An 18,398-nucleotide genomic window follows, 5' to 3' on the forward strand; every position below is an offset into this window, starting at 1 on the left:
TAAAAAAAAAAAAAAAAAAAGATACAAGTGAACTTATTTCCAAAACAGAAAAAAAAATCATAGACATAGAAAACAAACTAATGGTTTGTTTTCAAACAGGAAAGGGGGATGGGGGGAGGGATAAATTAGGAGGTTGGGATTAACATATACACACTACTATATATAAAATAACCAACAAGGACCTATGGTATAGCACAGGGAACTCTACTCAATATTCTGTAGTAACCAATATGGGAAAAGAATCTGAAAAAGAATGGATATATGTATATATATAACAATCTCTTTGCTGTACACCTGAAACTAACACATTGTAAATCAACTATACTTCAATATAAAATTTAAAAAATTTAAAAAAGATATCTGTAAAGATGAAAATGTAAATACTCAAATACCATAGGACTGAGAATAGAGATACACGGTGAACATCAAAGAAAAAAAAACCAGGGCGTCTGACTCCACAACAGTGTGAGGGAGGGGGGAGGTGATGGGAGTAGTCCACCTGGATGCAGGTGGAGAGAATTTAAAAATAATAATAAAACCAATTAGAAGTCAGATGGCTTTTTATTATCACCATAAGCAATTTTCAACAATGCAGTGAAGAAATATTTTTCCTCACTTGGGTGAACCACTCCCACTGTCTTATTAGGCTGGATGCTTCAATACCTGTGCCTAACATTGGTGCAGCCATAGTACAACTCTAAGGAACGCCCAGCTGGGACACTGAGGATGGCAGAGCAAAGAGACGGAAAGACCATGTGGGTTTTAAAAAAATTACTGTGGTAAAATATACATAAAATTTACCATTTTAACCATACAACTCAGGGGCATTAAGTACATTCGCAATGTCATACAACCACCACCACTACCCTTTTCCAGAACTTTTTCATCATCCCAAACAGAAACTTTGTACCCGTGAAACATGACTCCCTATTCTTCCCTCCCCCCAGCCCCTGGTCACCTCTCTTTTTTTTCTCTCTGAATTTGCCTACTCTAGGTAACTCATATAAATGGAACCATACAATATGTGTCATTTTGTGTCTGTCTTTTTTCACTTAGCATTGTGTTCTCAAGGTTCATCCACGTTATAGCATGTAACAGAATTTTCTTTCTTTTTAAGGTGGCACAATATTCCACTGTATATAAGAACTGTTGTTTTTTAAAAATAATTAATTAATTTATTTATTTTGGCTGTGTTGGGTCTTCGTTTCTGTGCGAAGGCTTTCTCTAGTTGCGGCAAGCGGGGGCCACTCCTCATCGCGGTGCGCGGGCCTCTCACTATCGCGGCCTCTCTTGTTGCGGAGCACAGGCTCCAGAGGCGCAGGCTCAGTAGTTGTGGCTCACGGGCCTAGTTGCTCCGCGGCATGTGGGATCCTCCCAGACCAGGGCTCGAACCCGTGTCCCCTGCATTGGCAGGCAGACTCTCAACCACTGCGCCACGAGGGAAGCCCAAGAACTGGGTTTTTAATGACACCTTTGAGATACCATACCTTAGGGGACCTCTTGTTAGGTTAGATAGTAAGTTTTCCTTATAGTGCAAAAGTCACATGGCATTGGCTTTTCTGTTTCTTACAGCTGAAAGAATCCTGACACACAAGGCACAACTCAGGTTCTTCTGTGAAGCTCCAGGGTGGGCAATGAGACCCGCAGACAATCAAAATGGATGCTCTTCAGCATGTGGCAATATTTTACAGAATTTCCCTGTAAGTCTGAATCTATACACGTGTACATGCGTATACACACACTCACACGACCAGGGCCACACCTTTACCTCTTCTCATCCTCAGTTTAGCTATTCTGATAATCCCTTATTACGACAGTTAATTTCAGCATAGACAGTTACTCAGTACTTAACATTTTTATTCATCATAAAAATATATATATGTAACTCCAAATCGAGTGAGACATTGCGCCTGGTGCTCTGTGGAGGAGTACAGATTGATGCCTCTTTTCAAAACACTTTTCCACAATCTTCACTGGACTTGGAAATAATCAAGCTTATTAGTCAAAGGTAAAAAATAAAAACACTTACTTAAAAATTACCATCCAGCATTAATTGCTCCAACTTTGGCAGGCAGGCAGGGCAGGTGGTTAATGTTTTATTTGTATATGAAATTGGAGATACAGGAAGCAGTGTGGCAAAAAAAAAAAAAAATGAATGCTTATCATTAGAACTGAAAAAAAAAGTGAGTAGTACGCTAATATGATAGAAGGGAACTTTAAATCACCACACAATGAGAAGAATCTCATCTTTGATAAGTACTAGTAGTGGGGGAAGTTTGACTTATTTGTAGGATTATGAAACGTGTTGATTCATGACTATGAAGAGGCGGACTGTAGAAAGCTGTGAGCTGACCCTAGTGTTAGTAGGGGATATGGAGAAGTGGGAATAAAGAGAAAGAAAAACAGGGCAGAATGTTTTTCCTCAAGGGTCCCTAGAAAAAATTTTAAAAATGAAAAAATCTGAGTAAGCACGTATTGTAATATTTTTCTGTGACTATAAAAGTGTAATGGGAAGCATTAGAAATCAATTACACTGTAAACATATACAATAGCCTTTCATTGTGAGCATATATATGAAGCCTCCTGCATCTATTATATTATAAAATCACGTTATACAATTCTACCTTTTTTTTTGCTTGTTCCCTTTTCTGGTTCCTAGTTATTCACATTCTGGGAGAGGACAAAGGCCTTTACAGATTCATCAATCCAATCCTTTCTTTTCACAGATAAAGGAGGGTAAATAGCTTGCCCACGGTCCCATTCATCCTCAGTGAAAGAGACTGGGCTAGAACCACCAGGTCTCCTGATCCCCATCTGCTGCTTTTCTCATTACAACGTGACCTGATTCACACTCCGCCTCGTCCCTGGTCTGTATCTGATGGTTCTCCCTCAACCTCAGCTGGGGCAGAAGGGTTGTGAAAGACAGGACCCGGTCCTCTTGGGGCCCCTGGTTTGCTATGAGTGTGGGGCACTAGAAGAGGATGCCAGAAAACGCATCTCCCACTTCTATCCCAAGTCTGAAAGTGACCTACAACATCCCCCCCCCCCCACACACACACAGAGTCAGGCTCTGTGATCACCTAGCTGAGAAATATTTCCTTGATAGGGCATTGTGTGAGAGAGGAATGTTTAACAGCTGCCATAGGAGAGGTTATTGATTTTAAAGGAGAACATCTGACCAAGGATACATACACCTTTCAGAAGCTCCTGGTCACACACAATGACCAACAATGGAGAGCTTCCAGCTCCAGGGGTCATGTCAACACCAGGCACGAAGTCCCTGACCACAATACCATCAAATGGGCCACTTTTCAGTGGTGGCAACTGCCTCCAAATATACAAATTCCAAGAGAAAGGAAACACGTTTGATTGGCTTCTTTTAAAGAGCCCTACCATTCTCACATCTATTTTGGGTTTCATATTTTTCCGCACTCAACATTCTAAATGTTCTAGTCTGGCTATCCCTATTTCTGGGTGACAACACCGGGAACGCTTTATTGCAACATTCATGAGAGGTGCCTCGAAAGTGAGGGCGGTCGGATCTCTCGAGGCCATTTTTTTCCTGCGGTTCCTTTGAGAACAAAATCAAAGTGTTATTGTATTTTTTAAATGTCTATCATAAAAGGTTTTGATCAAGTTCAATATGAGGAATATGAATTTAAAATATCTTTTGTTGTAATCATGAACTAGGAAAACTGTGAGAAGAAACAGAGTTATTGAAACTCTGACAATTTCAAGTTTATGGAAACATCGAAAAGTACCACAGTCTATAGACTGTCCTGCAGAAATTTATCTTTCTTGGGCTCCGTAAGTTTCTGTAAGAGTAAGGTTCTCTTTCATCTAAACTTTTCCTAGAAATTTGCTTTCTCAAGTGAAGATAAATCATTTGTTTCACAAAACAAGAGCCTGCTGTGTGTCGTGTGTTCCATCTCAGGCAATAAATTGCCTTTGTACCATATTTCTGGTCTCTTTCCATATAGCTTGCTGTATCCTATATACAGAATCCTGAAAAATCCTTTCCACTTGTGTAGGAAAGCCACGACTTTCTTCCTCCAGGGCGTTGATGGTTCGCAGAGCAAAGGGAGTCCTTTCTCGGGGCAGGGGGTTGTTCAGGGGCCGCATGGGGATGACGGAGTTGTACTTGTGCTGCCGGTTAACAGAGTTCATGAGGGACGTATAGAACTGGAACTTACACCAGGTATCTCTTAAAAAGTTTTCGGTCAATAATAAGATTGTCCAGGCAGACCCATTGACAGCATCATCCAAATTCTGTAAATGCTGCCTGCCACATGGCATCTCAGCAAAGATTATTCCAGGTTTGATGCCGAAGTCATTTTCCAGCAGATTCTGGACTCGGAGGGCTTCGTCTGTGTCTTCTTCAGCATGCAGTATCACAAATTTGAGGAACACCTCTTCTTCTTCTTCCTCTTCTGGCATCTCCTCCACTCCCTTGGCTCCCTCCTGCTCCCCTGTTGGCATCTCCGCTGTATTGCTATGAGCAGCAGCATTACTCAGGGAGATTTCTTCAGATTTCTTGGAATCTGACTTGTGATGTCTTTGACTCATATCCACACTGTGGCTTCTACCCCAAGAGAGAGAAAGAGGGCAGGGATCCGTTTTAGACTTTCCGATACCCATTATAAAGATCCAAATCAGAATAGGAAAGCTTTATTTCTCAGCATTTCATTTCATTCTAAAAGGAGAAATAACAAAGCAGAATACCGTAAACTTAATCAAAACATTAAAAATGGAAAATTTCATTCACCCCGAAAACCTCAAAAAGATTATAATATAAAGTTCTCTAAGAAAGAATTGCCAAACAGATCATTGGGAAATGAAATCACTGGTCTTTTTTGAGCTTCACAAGGGCTACCACAGGTAGTCAAGGGTAAGTTAAACAGAGGGTCCAGTTTAATATAACAGGAGATATGTGGAAATTTTAAATGGTATTATAATCACACTATAAACCTCCAAGTTAAAATAAATTACTTTGGTATTTTAGAGAAAAGGTACCATATCAACTCTACCCATATGGAGTTTAAATCCAACTTCTCCATAACCAAATTACTGTGTAAGCTAGAAACACGAAAACCTAAAGAAACAGAATATTCCAACATTAAATACAAAATTTATTTTTGTATCAAACACAAATACAAAACAGAATACAGATATCCTAAAGATGGCTAGCAGGCAGCTCTACTGACTCAGAAGAGAAGATCTGAAATGTCAAACGACTTGTTGCCCAGAATTCACGGGTTCAGAGCTTTTTTGTTTGTCTAGGATCAGGCCGTGTTGTAGTGGGGCTGGTGGAGAAACTATAATAAGGATTGTGAAAAGTAAGGAATATCTCTTCCAGCTAATCTTGGGAATACTTAACGAAAACATTTATTCACCTAGGGAGAAATTAACATCTTGGTTTGGAAGTGAAATCTGGAAACAAAGCCTTGTGATTTTCTCCAGTGAAATTAACAAATAATCATTGTAGTCTATACTCGTTCTTTTATTTTAAAACTCCTAAATTCAGAGTGGAAGAATTAGATAGCTGTGAAAGAAACACACTCCATGTGAATCTAATTTAAATAAATCTTCAGATAATGTCGGCAGTGTTGTTAATATAACCCCCAAACAGGCAGTTTCAAGGGGGGGGGGGGTTCTTTTTTTATCAAAAGACAGAAAATTTAGAATAATTAGAAATTCCATGTTTTCAAACTATGGGCCCATAGGCTATATTCTAAAGCATTTTTATTTATTGTTCGTTGGCAAAGACCAGAGTTCAAGAAGAAATTAGAATTTTATCCATTATGACCTAAGTAACATAGCTACGTATGCCAAGATATGTCAGGTTTCGAAGCAACCATTCAGCAAAAATGGTGAAAAACTGTTACGGGAAGAAAAAACAAGGAAAAACACAGAGAATTGTTTTCTAATGCATATAAGGAGTGAAAGGGTTTGCTACTGCCTCTGAATAGTGAAGGGATTGCTGGTCATTGCCTGGCATTTATTCTGTCTGTACTTCAGGTTCTGATCCACAGTACACTGTGCCAGCCACCAAGTGGTAGTCCAAGGCATGACAACCCTCCAGCGCTGTTGATATCCCAATTAATAAACCTAAATGAACTCAGACTCTCTTCACTGGTTAGGATTAACTGCTGACTTTTTTATTGTATCATTAAAAAAGTTTTACTACGCAGAATTGCGAAAGAAGGTTCCCCTGAATTAAAAAAAAAAAAAAACTATCCAGAGAAATCTATTAAAGTGTCAGTTAAAATGATCTTCCCTTATTCGTTGAGATAGGTTTGTTAAACCAACTTAACTTCATTATCTTAATCACCAGCTGCTGCAGATGAGTGCATGTGAAGTAATATAAAAGATTTTCACTAAAAAGTGTTGAAAACTTCTAAGGTAAAATGGTGTGTTGAGTCCAAACACAGAATCTTTTGAGATAAATAAAAATAAACAACAAAAGAATTACATTATGAAGAAAAATTACAATTTTACGTCTCATTTTTCTTAAACGCTGGTCAGCAAAAAACAGCAAAATACTCCAGAAATCTATGATGTGCTGTTCCAACTTCCAAGCACTCCTGCCCACCCCCACCCGAAGCAGACCAGCGAGGAGAAAATTAGTGACAATGTCTGAAAACTTCACCATAACCTTCTAATTTGGAGAGGAGAGTCAGGAGCTAGCCAAGGGGAAAAGATGTGGGAAGCTTTGCGCTGGAGATCTGCCTTTCCCACCACCACGTGAGTCAGAGATGGGGAGGTGGTCCAGATTCTTCACAGGGGTTCTCAAGGCTGGAAGGAAGGGGGAGAACCTGTGTTCACCCGGAGCTAATTAACTCCATCAACAAAGAGAACAGAAGGAAGGCGGGGAACGCAGAAGGAAATAGGAGAGGGGAGAAGGCTGGCACGGAGAATCCTGCGAAGTCTCTTCCGTGCTCTCCTCCTCCATCAGGGACAGTTAGCATCAGGGTTAAAACACTGAGGTTTCAGCTCCTTCCCCTCAGCTAAGCGGGAGGAGAGTGAAGGTAGCTGCAGGGGAGAGGCACACAGGACCACTGTTCACAGGAATAAAAACGTGTGTGTGTGTGTGTGTGTGTGTGTGTGTGTGTGTGTGTGTGTGTGTGTGTGGACATTTCTTTATTTACTTTTTTAGAAGGGTAAACTTTGAAAATATTTATATGGAAAAGCCCCACTCCCATCCTTGTCTTCCCCATCCATCCTGTTGCCCCCATGGCCTCTTACTGGTGACCGCTTTTATTAGTTTTTCCTATATCCTTCCAATATTTCCTCATGAATACATATATTTTTTCTTTCCTTTTTTTAAAAAAAAGTATTACTGTATATATACACATACACTGCCAAACAGCAGTAAGTAGGTAGGTAGATAGACAGACAGATAGTAGATGGCTTTTTCCCTTAGTAATATAACCTCAGAGCCTTCCATAGCAGCACCCGGAGAACCTCCTCTTATTTACATAATCTTCTAGCATGTGAATGTACCATAACTGTCCCGTTCTTCAAAACGTGATTTGTTTCCAGTCTGCTACTATCACGAACAATGCGGCAATGAATAACTTTGTACAAAGGTCATTTATGTGCAAGGTCATCTGCAGAATAATTGCCCCAAACAGGATTTCTGTATCAAAGGACAAATGCATTTGTCATAGTGATAGATTTGGCCAAATCGCTCTCTGTAAGAACCTTTTTTGGTTTTGTTTTGCTTTTCACTTGACAGAATGACACCTCCACCTCCATCCTTTGCCCCAGAAAAGATCTAAGACCAAAACTACCAATTACTATTGACCACAGCCCAACTGAGCTAATCACATCCCTTCAGGGCAACAGAAATGTGGAAAGATACAACCCATCAGGATGGAGCCCTTAAACCGAAGTTCTGAAGGGAAGATCAACAGGTCCAGGATAAGAAGGAAAGAGAGTCCAGAATGTATTCACTGTATATCTAGGCAAACGAAGGTGCCAAAGGAATCCCCCCACATTCAATAGGAGTAAGATGAAAAGAAGAGCACGGCATATATGAACACTGGGCAAGTGTGCATAGATGTTACAGGAAATAAGAAAGAAGATAAAGAAGAATCAGAGCATGCAAGAGACAAATAAAAAATTCCATTCTCATTAAGACTATGTGCTCTGGAATCAGACTGCCTGAATGTAAATCCCAGCCCTACTATAAAAAAAACTGCAAGACTTTGTACAAATTACTGTACGTATATCTCTGTGCTTTGATTTCATCATGTGTAAAATGGTGATAATTATAATACCTACCTTTAAGGTTTTTACAAAGATCAAATGGCTTAGAAGAGTGCTCCATAAATGTTAGCAGTTAATATTGTTATTAAATACATAACAAAGAAGCCAAAGAAAACTTTACGGTTTTACTTTAGTAGCAATAAGAGAAGGCAGAACTAAGCTGTGTGCCTACAGGGGGGTGAGTGGATGTGGCAGAGGACACCTGCAGAAGTTCCCTTTGACTGTTTCATTGTTCTCAGTAAAAGAGGAAGCAAAACCCCTTCCTTAGGACTGCCCCAAACCTCAATCTCATTTTGTAGTATAAATGATACAGGATGGAGCCCGTTGGGGTGAGATTACCGTGTCCACAAGGTTATTATTCTTCCTCAGCCCTACCCAATGCTGATTAGTGTCTGTGTGTACTCTTGCTCCCAGCAGAAGACTTCCGTGGCTGGAAGACAGTCAGGGCAGCACCCGCTGGGTCCTATCCCAGGACAGCCCCTCTCCATGCAGAAATTTCCCAGGAGGTTCCTCAGGGTGGTTACAGCCATCAGCCCTCTCTCCCCTGTCCCAAACTAAGAAGTGAAACATCAGTGTGAATTTCTCTTTCATACAAAGTTTACTTTCCTCACCAAGACCTTTGTGAGAGTCAACTGTATGTGTCAGCTGGGCTAGGCTATGGTGCCTAGTTGTTTGGCCAAAGACCAGTCCAGATGTCGTTCTGAAGGTATTTTTTAGGTGAGACTGACATTTAAAGCAGTAGACTTTAACTGTAAAAATAATGAATCACTATGCTGTATACCTGAAACTAATATAATACTGTATTAATCAACTATATTTCTATTTTTAAAAATAAATAAAGCAGTAGACTTTGAGTAAAGATTGCCCTCCATAGTGTGCGTGGAACTTACTCAATAAGTGAAGGCCAGAGCAATACTGAGGTTCCTCAGAGAAGAAGGAATCCTGCCTTGGGACGGCAACATAGAAATTCCACCTGAGTTTCCAGCCTTCAGACTCAAGACTGCAAAGTCATCTCCTGTCTGTTTCTAGCCCTGCAGATTTGGTACCTGCCAGCCTCGCCAGTCACATGAGCCAATTCCTTAAAATGAATCTCCCACCCTCCCTCCTCTCTCTCTATAAAACCTATTGGTCCTGTATCTCTGAAAAACCCAAATACAACCTTCCTTAAAAGTTTGTTGCCCTAGAATTAAGAGTTACTGTTTCCATTTAAAAAAAATTTTGACCACTTGGGAAGAGAGGCTCCCAAAAAGCAGTAAGTAAAACAATGATCAGTAATAATTTGATAATAAAATACATATGCATAAACCATTTTCAACCTGTCCATGTGTTTACCACAGAAAAAGCTTATGCGTTTAAATCACTGCCTCTGAAATGTAACACATTTAACAAACATTTAGGCATCTAGTTCTTGGATCCTTTAGCCCCGGAGAACTTTTTCCTATCTGAATAGCACCATCTTGTGGGAAGTACATACAAAATTAATAGTTTCTTTGCTTAATTCAATTAATAAACAGGTTTTGTCATTATTAATAAGGGTTGTTGAAAACTTACTCTGCACCAAGACCTGCTGGGTTTTAGGGATGTGGACCCAGGATAAGCAGATAATTAGGACTCACTGCACTGGTGCTTCATTCAAATAACAGGTGCTACCAGAGCACTCAGGATGGACACGCAGTGGGGAGCACTGCATCAGTAAGGCCGAGAGGCGGACGGTTTCCGGGCAGTGGGAGCACCATTTGCAAAAAAAAAAAACACTGACGCACCAGAGGGCACAGTGTATTAGGATCATTTTGCTGTTACAATAACCTAGATGAGAAAGCAGAGCCCTGAACTAAGGAAGTTATGGTGGAGATGAAGATATGTAGGAGGTGCCAGGGGTTGGGAGGGTGACGGAGAAAGAAGGATCAAGTATGCTTCCCAAGTCTATGCCTTGTTACATTCGCTGAGTCGTTTGCTGAGACAAGCAGGGTGGGGGTTGGATGTAGTTGACCAGTTCATCCAGTTTGGGACACAGGGAGCTTAGGGTGCCTGTGACCTGGAACAGGAGCTGTCCAATGGGTACTTACACATGTAGGTCCGAGGCTGAGGAGAGCATCTCGATGGGAGATAAAAGCTTGACACTAGCTCAAATCTGTAACTGAAGTAGAAAGAAAAGAGAAGGAAGAGAGCTGAAGACAGAATCAATGCCTGAGGGGCACCTGGAGGAGGGGGACCCATAAAGGAGAGGGAGGAGCGGCACCCGGGCAGCAGGAAAATCAGGCACAGAATCCGGAAGCCAAGGCAGGAGAGTATCTCGAGCAGTGGTCAGCGTCCAAGGCATTGAGCCCCTTGAGGTTCTCCGGAGCAGTTACAGGGGATGGTGGGAGTCACCAGTATGCTCAAGAGTCTAGAGGATGAGGATGAGAGGGCGGGGGAGGGGAAAGCTTAGCTAAGAAGGAAAGAAGCCAACAGCTACAAACGAACATAGGGTGGGGAGAGGATTTCATGAAGAGAGGAGAAACTCAGAATGCTTGGAAACGGAGGGAACTGGCTAGTAGAGAGAAAGAATGAAAAGTATGGATGGGAGCTTCTTAGAGCCGAGCTGTTCTCCTCTTGGTCATTGGGCAGCTCTCTCTCCTACTCCCCCTTTCCCTGGGAGAGGAGAGAGGCCACCTAACTCCTGAGGGTGCTAGGTCCCAGGCTAATGTCTGTGATGAATACTGCAGATGATGTGGCAACCTACAGGACTTTGGGTTTTAGCTTCTTGGGAGAAGGTGAGTGCACTTTGCTTTTTTTTATCAGGGATGGCTGCATTATACTGGAAGAGAGCACATTTCTTGCTATCATCGTCTGGAGGTTTAGGTATGGAAAGAAGGGAAGGTACGGATGTTAAGTAGCCAAAGGGGCGTTCTGTAACAGATCCTGCAGATTTGCTCATGCAAAACTTATTCCAACTTCCTTTTAGTGAACCTTCCTGTACTTCCTGTACCACAAGTACTAAAAGCTCTATTTCCTAGACTTCCTTGAAGCTAGGGTTCTGGATGTAATTTAAGTTCTGCCAATCAGATGTACTTACTAGTCTGAGTTAAATATGAAGGGAGGCAGAGCATGAGGCAGTGACTTTGCTGGTTAAGACTCTAGCAGGGTTGGTGTGATTCAGAGCTGGCAGCTTGCTGATCTGGCAGGAGGTTTCGTGGTTGTGGCAAAAGCTCCAGCTCCGGACTTCCCTGGTGGCGCAGTGGTTAAGAATCCGCCTGCCAATGCAGGGGACACGGGTTCAAGGCCTGGTCCAGGAAGATCCCACATGCCACGGAGCAACTAAGCCCGTGCGCCACAACTACTGAGCCTGCACTCTAGAGACCGCGCACCACAACTACTGAGCCCACATGCCACAACTACTGAAGCCCGTGCTCCGCAACAGGAGAAGCCACCACAATGAGAAGCCCGCGCACCGCAACGAAGAGTAGCCCCCGCTTCCCGCAACTAGAGAAAGCCCGCACACAGCAAGGAAGACCCAACGCAGCCAAAAATAAATAAATAAATAGATTTTTAAAAAGCTCCAGTGCCACTAGACCAGTTCGGTAGGTGGTGGTCTGAGGTATTCCTAGAAACTCAATCTGGACTCTAGCTCTTCAACTTACCCAGTGATACTGTACATTTTGTAATATCCTCTAATGTACACGTTTCTGCTTAAACTAGCTATAGTAGACTCTGTTCTCTGCAACAAAACTATGATGGATACAACATCCAAATCCAGGCCAGGGAACTACAGCAGGTCAGCAGCAAAACATGGTCTGCCACCTGTTTTTATAAGTAAAGTTTTACTGGAAGACAGCCATGCCCATTCATTTCTGTATTGCCTATGGCAAATTTCATGCTACAGAGGCAGAACTGAATAGTTCCAACAGGAGCCGTGTGGCCTGTATCACCCATTGTATTCATTGTCAGGACCCAACAGAGTAGACCTGAGCCAGCCAGACAAGGAACACGTAGACTTTTCTTTCAGGCTTCTTCACACTGGAAATATTTTATTAGAATAAAATCCCAACTAGGGTGATCAATATCTTCAGGAATAGGATGGGTAGAATTTGAATCCACCTGTTCTTTACTGAAATAACATTATTGAGAGTCAGCTGTCATTTATTTATTTTCTTCTTCTGGGGCTTGCACAGAATCCATAAGGATAGCAAAGGCCCAGTGTAAAGGAAAGGATTAATTATCAAATATTACCCATTGATACTTACAGTCTAACTAAGCTAGTGCCTGTATTTTTCATTTTAGGTAGCAAAGCTTGCATTAGAAATGTTAGGGATCTGTAGGAGTCTAAAACCCTATATCTTCCCTTCATGGCTCTAGTCACACTACAATTAATTACATGTTTGAGTATCTGCTTAGTTTCTCATCTTTCCCATTAGACTGTAAACTCTATCAGAATAACACCAAATCTGTCTTGCTTGTCACTGTATCTCCAGAGTCTTGCACATAGACAGCATTCAACAATACCTTCTGAATGAATGAATGAATTAGACAATTCCAAATATAAGACCTAACACAGTTTTTCAAGTTGAGAGATAGCTGAACAGATAGTTCTTTATCATCCCTAGTATATAAATTATTGACTCAATCAGAATAGGGACCAGCCTATCCAAATGTATGGATTTTTTAATGAGAAATTACGTTACATTTTTAAAAACGGTGTGAATATAAATATGGTACATTCATTTCAAGATACAGCTCCAGGGTCATATTTGGCTGAATGCATTTCCTTTGATCTCCAGGTTGAGTTAAGTACTCCTCCTCCGGCTGCCCATAATATCCTGCTCATATTTCTTTTTTTTTTTTTAAGTCTTTATTGAATTTGTTACAATATTGCTTCTGTTTTATGTTTTGGTTTTTTTGGCCATGAGGCATGTGGGATCTTAGCTCCCCAACCAGGGATCGAACCTGCACCACCTGCATTGGGAGGCGAAGACTTAACCTCTGGACTGCCAGGGAAGTCCCTCATATTTCTTATAATGTGTATCGCACAGCACTTTTAACTTGTCTTCCTTGCTGGCCTGGGAGGTAGCTTCCACCTCATTTTCCCAGACTTCTCCACCATGGAAAATGGCGCCATCATTTGCCCAGTTACAACAGCCAGAAACCTCAGGCATCACTGACACTTTCCCCTTCCACTCCTACACTTTCACTTCCAAGCTGTCAGCAAGCCAACCTGCAAAACCCATCTCAAAATGTTCCACCTTCCCTCCCCGCTGCATTTTCACTCTAGATCAACATCTCTCCCCTAGTCTACTACACTGCTCCTTCCTAATCGGTCTCCTATAGCCACTCTTGGTCAGTCTAATCCATTCTCCACTCAGCAGCCACAACGATCTTTTTTAAGTACATACAACTGATCAAATTACTACCGTTTACACCCCTGCAATGGGTTCCTACTGCTCTTAGAAGCAAAATTTCTTAATATGGCAAGAATGCCCTGCAGGATCCGGCTCCTTCAGCTCCAAGCTTATCTCGTGCTTCTCTTCCCTCTGCTCCCCCAGTTCCCTACATGTGTGTCTTTTTTTGTTTCTCAAACTTGCTCAGCTTTCTCCTGTCACAGGATCTATGGAAACATTTTATTGCAATTCTGAAGTACGAGTTACATGACTATATTTCCTTATTAGAGAACTTGTACGTAGTAGCATAGGCTAGCCAACATTCTACTGGAGGTACACAATCAAAATGTTCAAAAAGTAGGGAATGGCAACATAAACTATGTCGTATTCTTCATATGATTGAACCCTATTAAATCATCAAGATGTTTACGAATGTTACGCATTATTTTAACGACATGAGAAAATGCTTCCATAACAATAAGTGAAAAAAATAGACTATAAAATAAAATATACTGTAAAACTTTGTAAAAACAAACTATAGAGAAAATAGATTGGAATGAAGTATACCAAAAAGTTAACATTGGTTAGCTGTGTATGGTAGATGTGTGAATGTACATGTATCTATATCTATACACCCTTTTTCTACAATGATAATGTAATCTGGAAAAAAAAAAGATTTCTTAGTAAATACATTATTCTCTAGATTTTGTTTTTAAATAGAGGTCACATTCACTTAATGCCTCATATAGTATATACTTTATGTGCCATATCTGCACATTTGGGATGGGTTGAGCTCACCTCCAGGTTTAACTCTGTTTGATCTCCTGTTTTTGTTTTTTTTTATCTATATGCAAATTTTCCAATAGTCTGGATTTGCTAACTCTAAACCCAACAGGGGTCCTCCAATATCTTACTTAATTACACATACTAGAAGGCAGACTATTCATCTCCACAGTACCTAAAACAGGTCCTTGAGCAAGTAAATGTTTAAAAAATTGCTTCTATCAGTTAGAAAAACAAAAATACACAAACTGGTCTTCCCCTGAGCACTGTCTTTTTCATCTGTGGAGCCTGTCTCTTTTCTCAGCTGTTAGGAAGGTCCAGGTCGATGAGTGCTGTCTAATCAACATACAGAAGCTTGAGGCGGGAGATTTGACCATGATTTCACTCATGGCTTTCCTTTAACCCTCCTACTCTTTGTTCCATATTCCAAATCCCTTTATTTTAAAATTTTATTTAATCTTCTATTGTATATGTTTATTCAAGCATCTGAAATCCCAACTCTGAAATGAGAAAAAAAATTTTTTTCTGTTCTTTTAAAAGAGAGGAAGGTATTGGGTTGGCCAAAAAGTTCATTCAGGCTTTTCTGTAAACTTTTTGGCCAGCCTAATAGTACCTATTCTACTGGTAACATCACAGAACTAGTTCCTTGGGATTAAAATAAGAAATAAACATGATGTAAATTAAACGGTCTTTTATTTCCCAACAGCTTTTCGTGAAGATGAAAATACTGCTTTTCATTTCCATTCCCACATATTTTAAAAAGAGAACTGAATCTTGCTATGATTCTTGTTATTCTGACACTGGCTCAGTCACTACACAACTTAAAGACGTGTATAATATTCTCTGAACAAGTGCCTTCATTTTTCTTCTTCCCATTAAAACTACCTGTTACTGGTACCACTCAACAAGGTTCTGAATCAGAGACTACTGCTTCCCACTGAAGCAAAGGAATTGAAAAAAAAAATATTGCATATTCTTTCCAGTAAACAGAGTATTTCCCTTTCATTTTCTATATTTAAGAATGAGAACTAGCCTTAAAGGGCAAACCTTCTCCAAACCAGGAACAACATTTTATAAAAGGGCAAACTTGTACATCTTATCAAAGCGAGACTCAAGAGAAAGCTGCTTGTGCACTTTCAATATTAGAGAGTCCTAGCAACCAATAAGGATTTAACGGTGCCATAAGCTTCGTGGAATATTAGAGAACAGCGTTCAGTATCTAACAGCCACCAACCCAGAGGACCAGTGACAAGATGTTACCAGGACTAAGGCAGTAACCCCTGAGACAGTATCTGAACGGGGGAGTGAGGAAAGTGAAGGTGTACAGCCTGCCATGGCCTAGCAGAGTCCTGATGCAGGCAAGGAGAACAGCAGCAAGATCAGAGCCACTCCAGCTGAGGGCGGGGCGGGGTGGGGGCAGGGCGGGGACGGTGCGGGGTGGGGGGTGGGGGGGGTGGGGTGGGGGGTGGGGGACGGGTGGGAAGCAGAGGATAAGACCAGGGAAGCAGTCAGGGGTGAGATGACACAGGGCTTTGAGCCATCGTAAGAATTTGGTTTTTATGATTCTGATGAGAAGCCACCAGAAGGTTTTGAAGGGAAGTGAAAGTTCTGATTAGATATTTTTAAAAAACCACTGCTGTTTGGAGAAACACTATAGAGAAGCAAGGGTAGAAGCTGGAAGACCAAATCAGAGTCTTCACAGTTGTCCAGTAAAAGAGAATTGTGGTTTGTGTTAGAGAGGGCACATAATATGTGGTCGAACTTGAGCTATCTTTTCAAGGTAGAGTCAACAGTTTGCTGGATGCTTGGATGTGGGGTCAGAGCTGAAAAGAGGAGTCGATGACGATCCCTAGAGTTTCAGCCTCATTGAATGGCAGTAACATTTCCTGTGATAAGGAAGGTAAGTGAGGGGCAAACAGAAGAGGACTGTGTGGGTGTGTATCAGTAATTCTGTTTGGACACACTACATTTAAATGCTGATCAGACTTCCCAGTGGAGATGTTGAGCAAATAGCTAGACACATGCGTCTACAGCTCAGGACAGAAGTAAAACTAGAAAGAAAAATTTGGAAGTCATCAGCTTATAGATGTTATTTATAGTCATGAAATATGGCTTGGGATAGAAATTGCCTTGGGAGAAAGTTATGGCTCAAAAGAGAATATGGCCAAGAACCAAGCACTGTGGCAGTCTAACAGTGGTTGAGAAAAGAAGGAAAAGCCTGGAGACACAGAAAGAGTGACCAGTGAGGTGAAAGGAAATGCAGAAGAAGGTGGTGGTGACCTGGAAGCCAAATGCAGAAAAAATATCAAGGAGGAGGGAGCGAACAACTGTGTCATAGGAGGTGGAAATGTACACAGACACTGGATTTCACAAGTGACATGGGGGTGATGGAGACAAAAAGCCTGAGATGAGAGTGTGGAGGAGGAAACAGGAGGAGCAGAAATAAAGGCTTGGAGGCAAGTCTTTCAAAGACCTTTTTCTGGTTCTCTTTCTTTTCTTTCTTTCTTTTGTCTTTTTAAGTAAAAGGGAGCAAAGAAATGGGTGGGACCTAGGAGGAGACATTTGGTCTAGCGGGGATTATTTAAAGGCAAGTGATTTATCAGCAGGTATTTGTTAAACGAATAAATTTAAAAATACCACAGGGAGCCAATGATTCAACAGATGAGGTGCAAAACATCCAACATACAGCTGGACATCTGAATAACATTTACTTTGTTTCAGGAGAATGTAAGGCATTATTCTATATATGCCCATCTACTTTCTGATTTCAGTGAGACATAAAATGAAGTTGCTTATCTCTATAACCAACGCACTATTTAAGATTATTTTTAAAGACTTTTAAAACCAAAGTTTACTGCCATGAAAAACTGGAGAGGTCCTAACTAACAAAATTCTGAAAACAGGCTCACAGCTGCCAGCCCAAATTATTTCTATCCAAATTAGCTTTGGGACAAGATCCCAAATCAGCAAACCAAAACCAAAACTTTCAGCACTGGCTCAAGTGTGCCTGGCGGAGGCTCCCACAGAACCTTTAAGCCCTCTGAGACGCTGGGCTCTTTGCTTAGGGTTCTGAGGTTTCTCTAAAAGATAGGTTTCCTAGTCAAAATGAAACTTACAAGACAGGCAGAGAGTTGCGGGGTCCTCCCTTCAGAGCGAGGCAACTCTGCTGGAAGGACGGCCGGCTCGCCCACCCCCGCGCCCGCCCGGCCCCCAGCCCACCCGCCCGGGCGCCCGCTACTTGCCGGGGAGGCGGGCGGCGCAGCACCTCCGCCACGGGTCCGTCCTCCTCGCCCGCCGAGCGCTGCGCGACTTCCCGTGGGGGTCGGGAAGGAGAGGCGGCCGGTCCACTGCGCGCCGCAGACCCCGCCCCACGCCCGCGGCCCGGCGCCGCGCGAGGCGGGGCGTGCGGAAGTCAGGGGGCCGCCGAGCCCCCTCCCCTCGGCGACGCGCCGCCACTTAACCCTTGCAGGCCGACCCCGCCGGAGGGAGTCTGGGCTTTACGAGGCTGGAAGTCTCTGGGCGGCGGGAAGGAGAGGGCGAGAGGGCGAGAGGGCGAGAGGGCGGGAGGGCGGAGGAGGGGAACTCGCGCAGGGTAATTGTCCCTGCGCTGCTTTTTTTTTGTTTTGTTTTTTTTAATGTCCCTTGAGGCCCGACTTGGAGGCCCGGAAGGAAAGGGACTCAGCTGTCTGTTCCTTACAGACGTGAGTGCGGGCGTGGGAGCTGCAGTCGCTGCCTCCGCGCCTACCTAGCGCGCCCAGGAGCCTGCAGCGGAGCCCGGGGCTCACAACAGAAGCCCCTAGACTCTAAAGGAAGGAAACAGCCAGTCTCACCCAAACAAACCCTCTAAGACCCTTCCCGAGGTACAGCGACTCTCCGGGTCCTCCAAGTTGGTCCCTTGGCTCTTCCTTTCTCTTTGGGGTTCTCTCACTGACTACTGCTGCAGTCAACCACATCCCTGGTTGGGGGTGGTGGCGTATCAGTACCTCCCCA

The 18,398-nt window shown here is 42.4% G+C and overlaps 1 protein-coding gene across 2 annotated transcripts; it reads right to left on the minus strand.

The window, feature by feature from the left end:
- Positions 1 to 1,840: 1,840 nt before the first annotated feature.
- On the minus strand, positions 1,841 to 17,768 carry TICAM2 (toll like receptor adaptor molecule 2). 2 transcript variants are annotated; one of them, XM_036846304.1, is made up of 2 exons: positions 17,651 to 17,768; positions 1,841 to 4,693 (listed from the first exon to the last, which is right to left on the minus strand). In XM_036846304.1, the coding sequence occupies exon 2, from the start codon at positions 4,636 to 4,638 to the stop codon at positions 3,931 to 3,933; it is 708 nt and encodes a 235-aa protein (XP_036702199.1). In that variant the 5' UTR covers positions 4,639 to 4,693; positions 17,651 to 17,768; the 3' UTR covers positions 1,841 to 3,930. The 2 variants fall into 2 exon arrangements, with proteins under 2 accessions (XP_036702199.1, XP_036702200.1); XM_036846305.1 differs by lacking the exon at positions 17,651 to 17,768 and adding an exon at positions 17,525 to 17,591.
- Positions 17,769 to 18,398: the final 630 nt, after the last annotated feature.

The sequence above is a fragment of the Balaenoptera musculus genome, chromosome 3, assembly GCF_009873245.2.
Source record: "Balaenoptera musculus isolate JJ_BM4_2016_0621 chromosome 3, mBalMus1.pri.v3, whole genome shotgun sequence".
Lineage (NCBI taxonomy): Eukaryota > Metazoa > Chordata > Mammalia > Artiodactyla > Balaenopteridae > Balaenoptera > Balaenoptera musculus.

Excerpts from the sequence above, each read along its gene's own strand:
- TICAM2 (XM_036846304.1), bottom strand. The coding sequence starts at position 4,638 with ATGGGTATCGGAAAGTCTAAAACGGATCCCTGCCCTCTTTCTCTCTCT.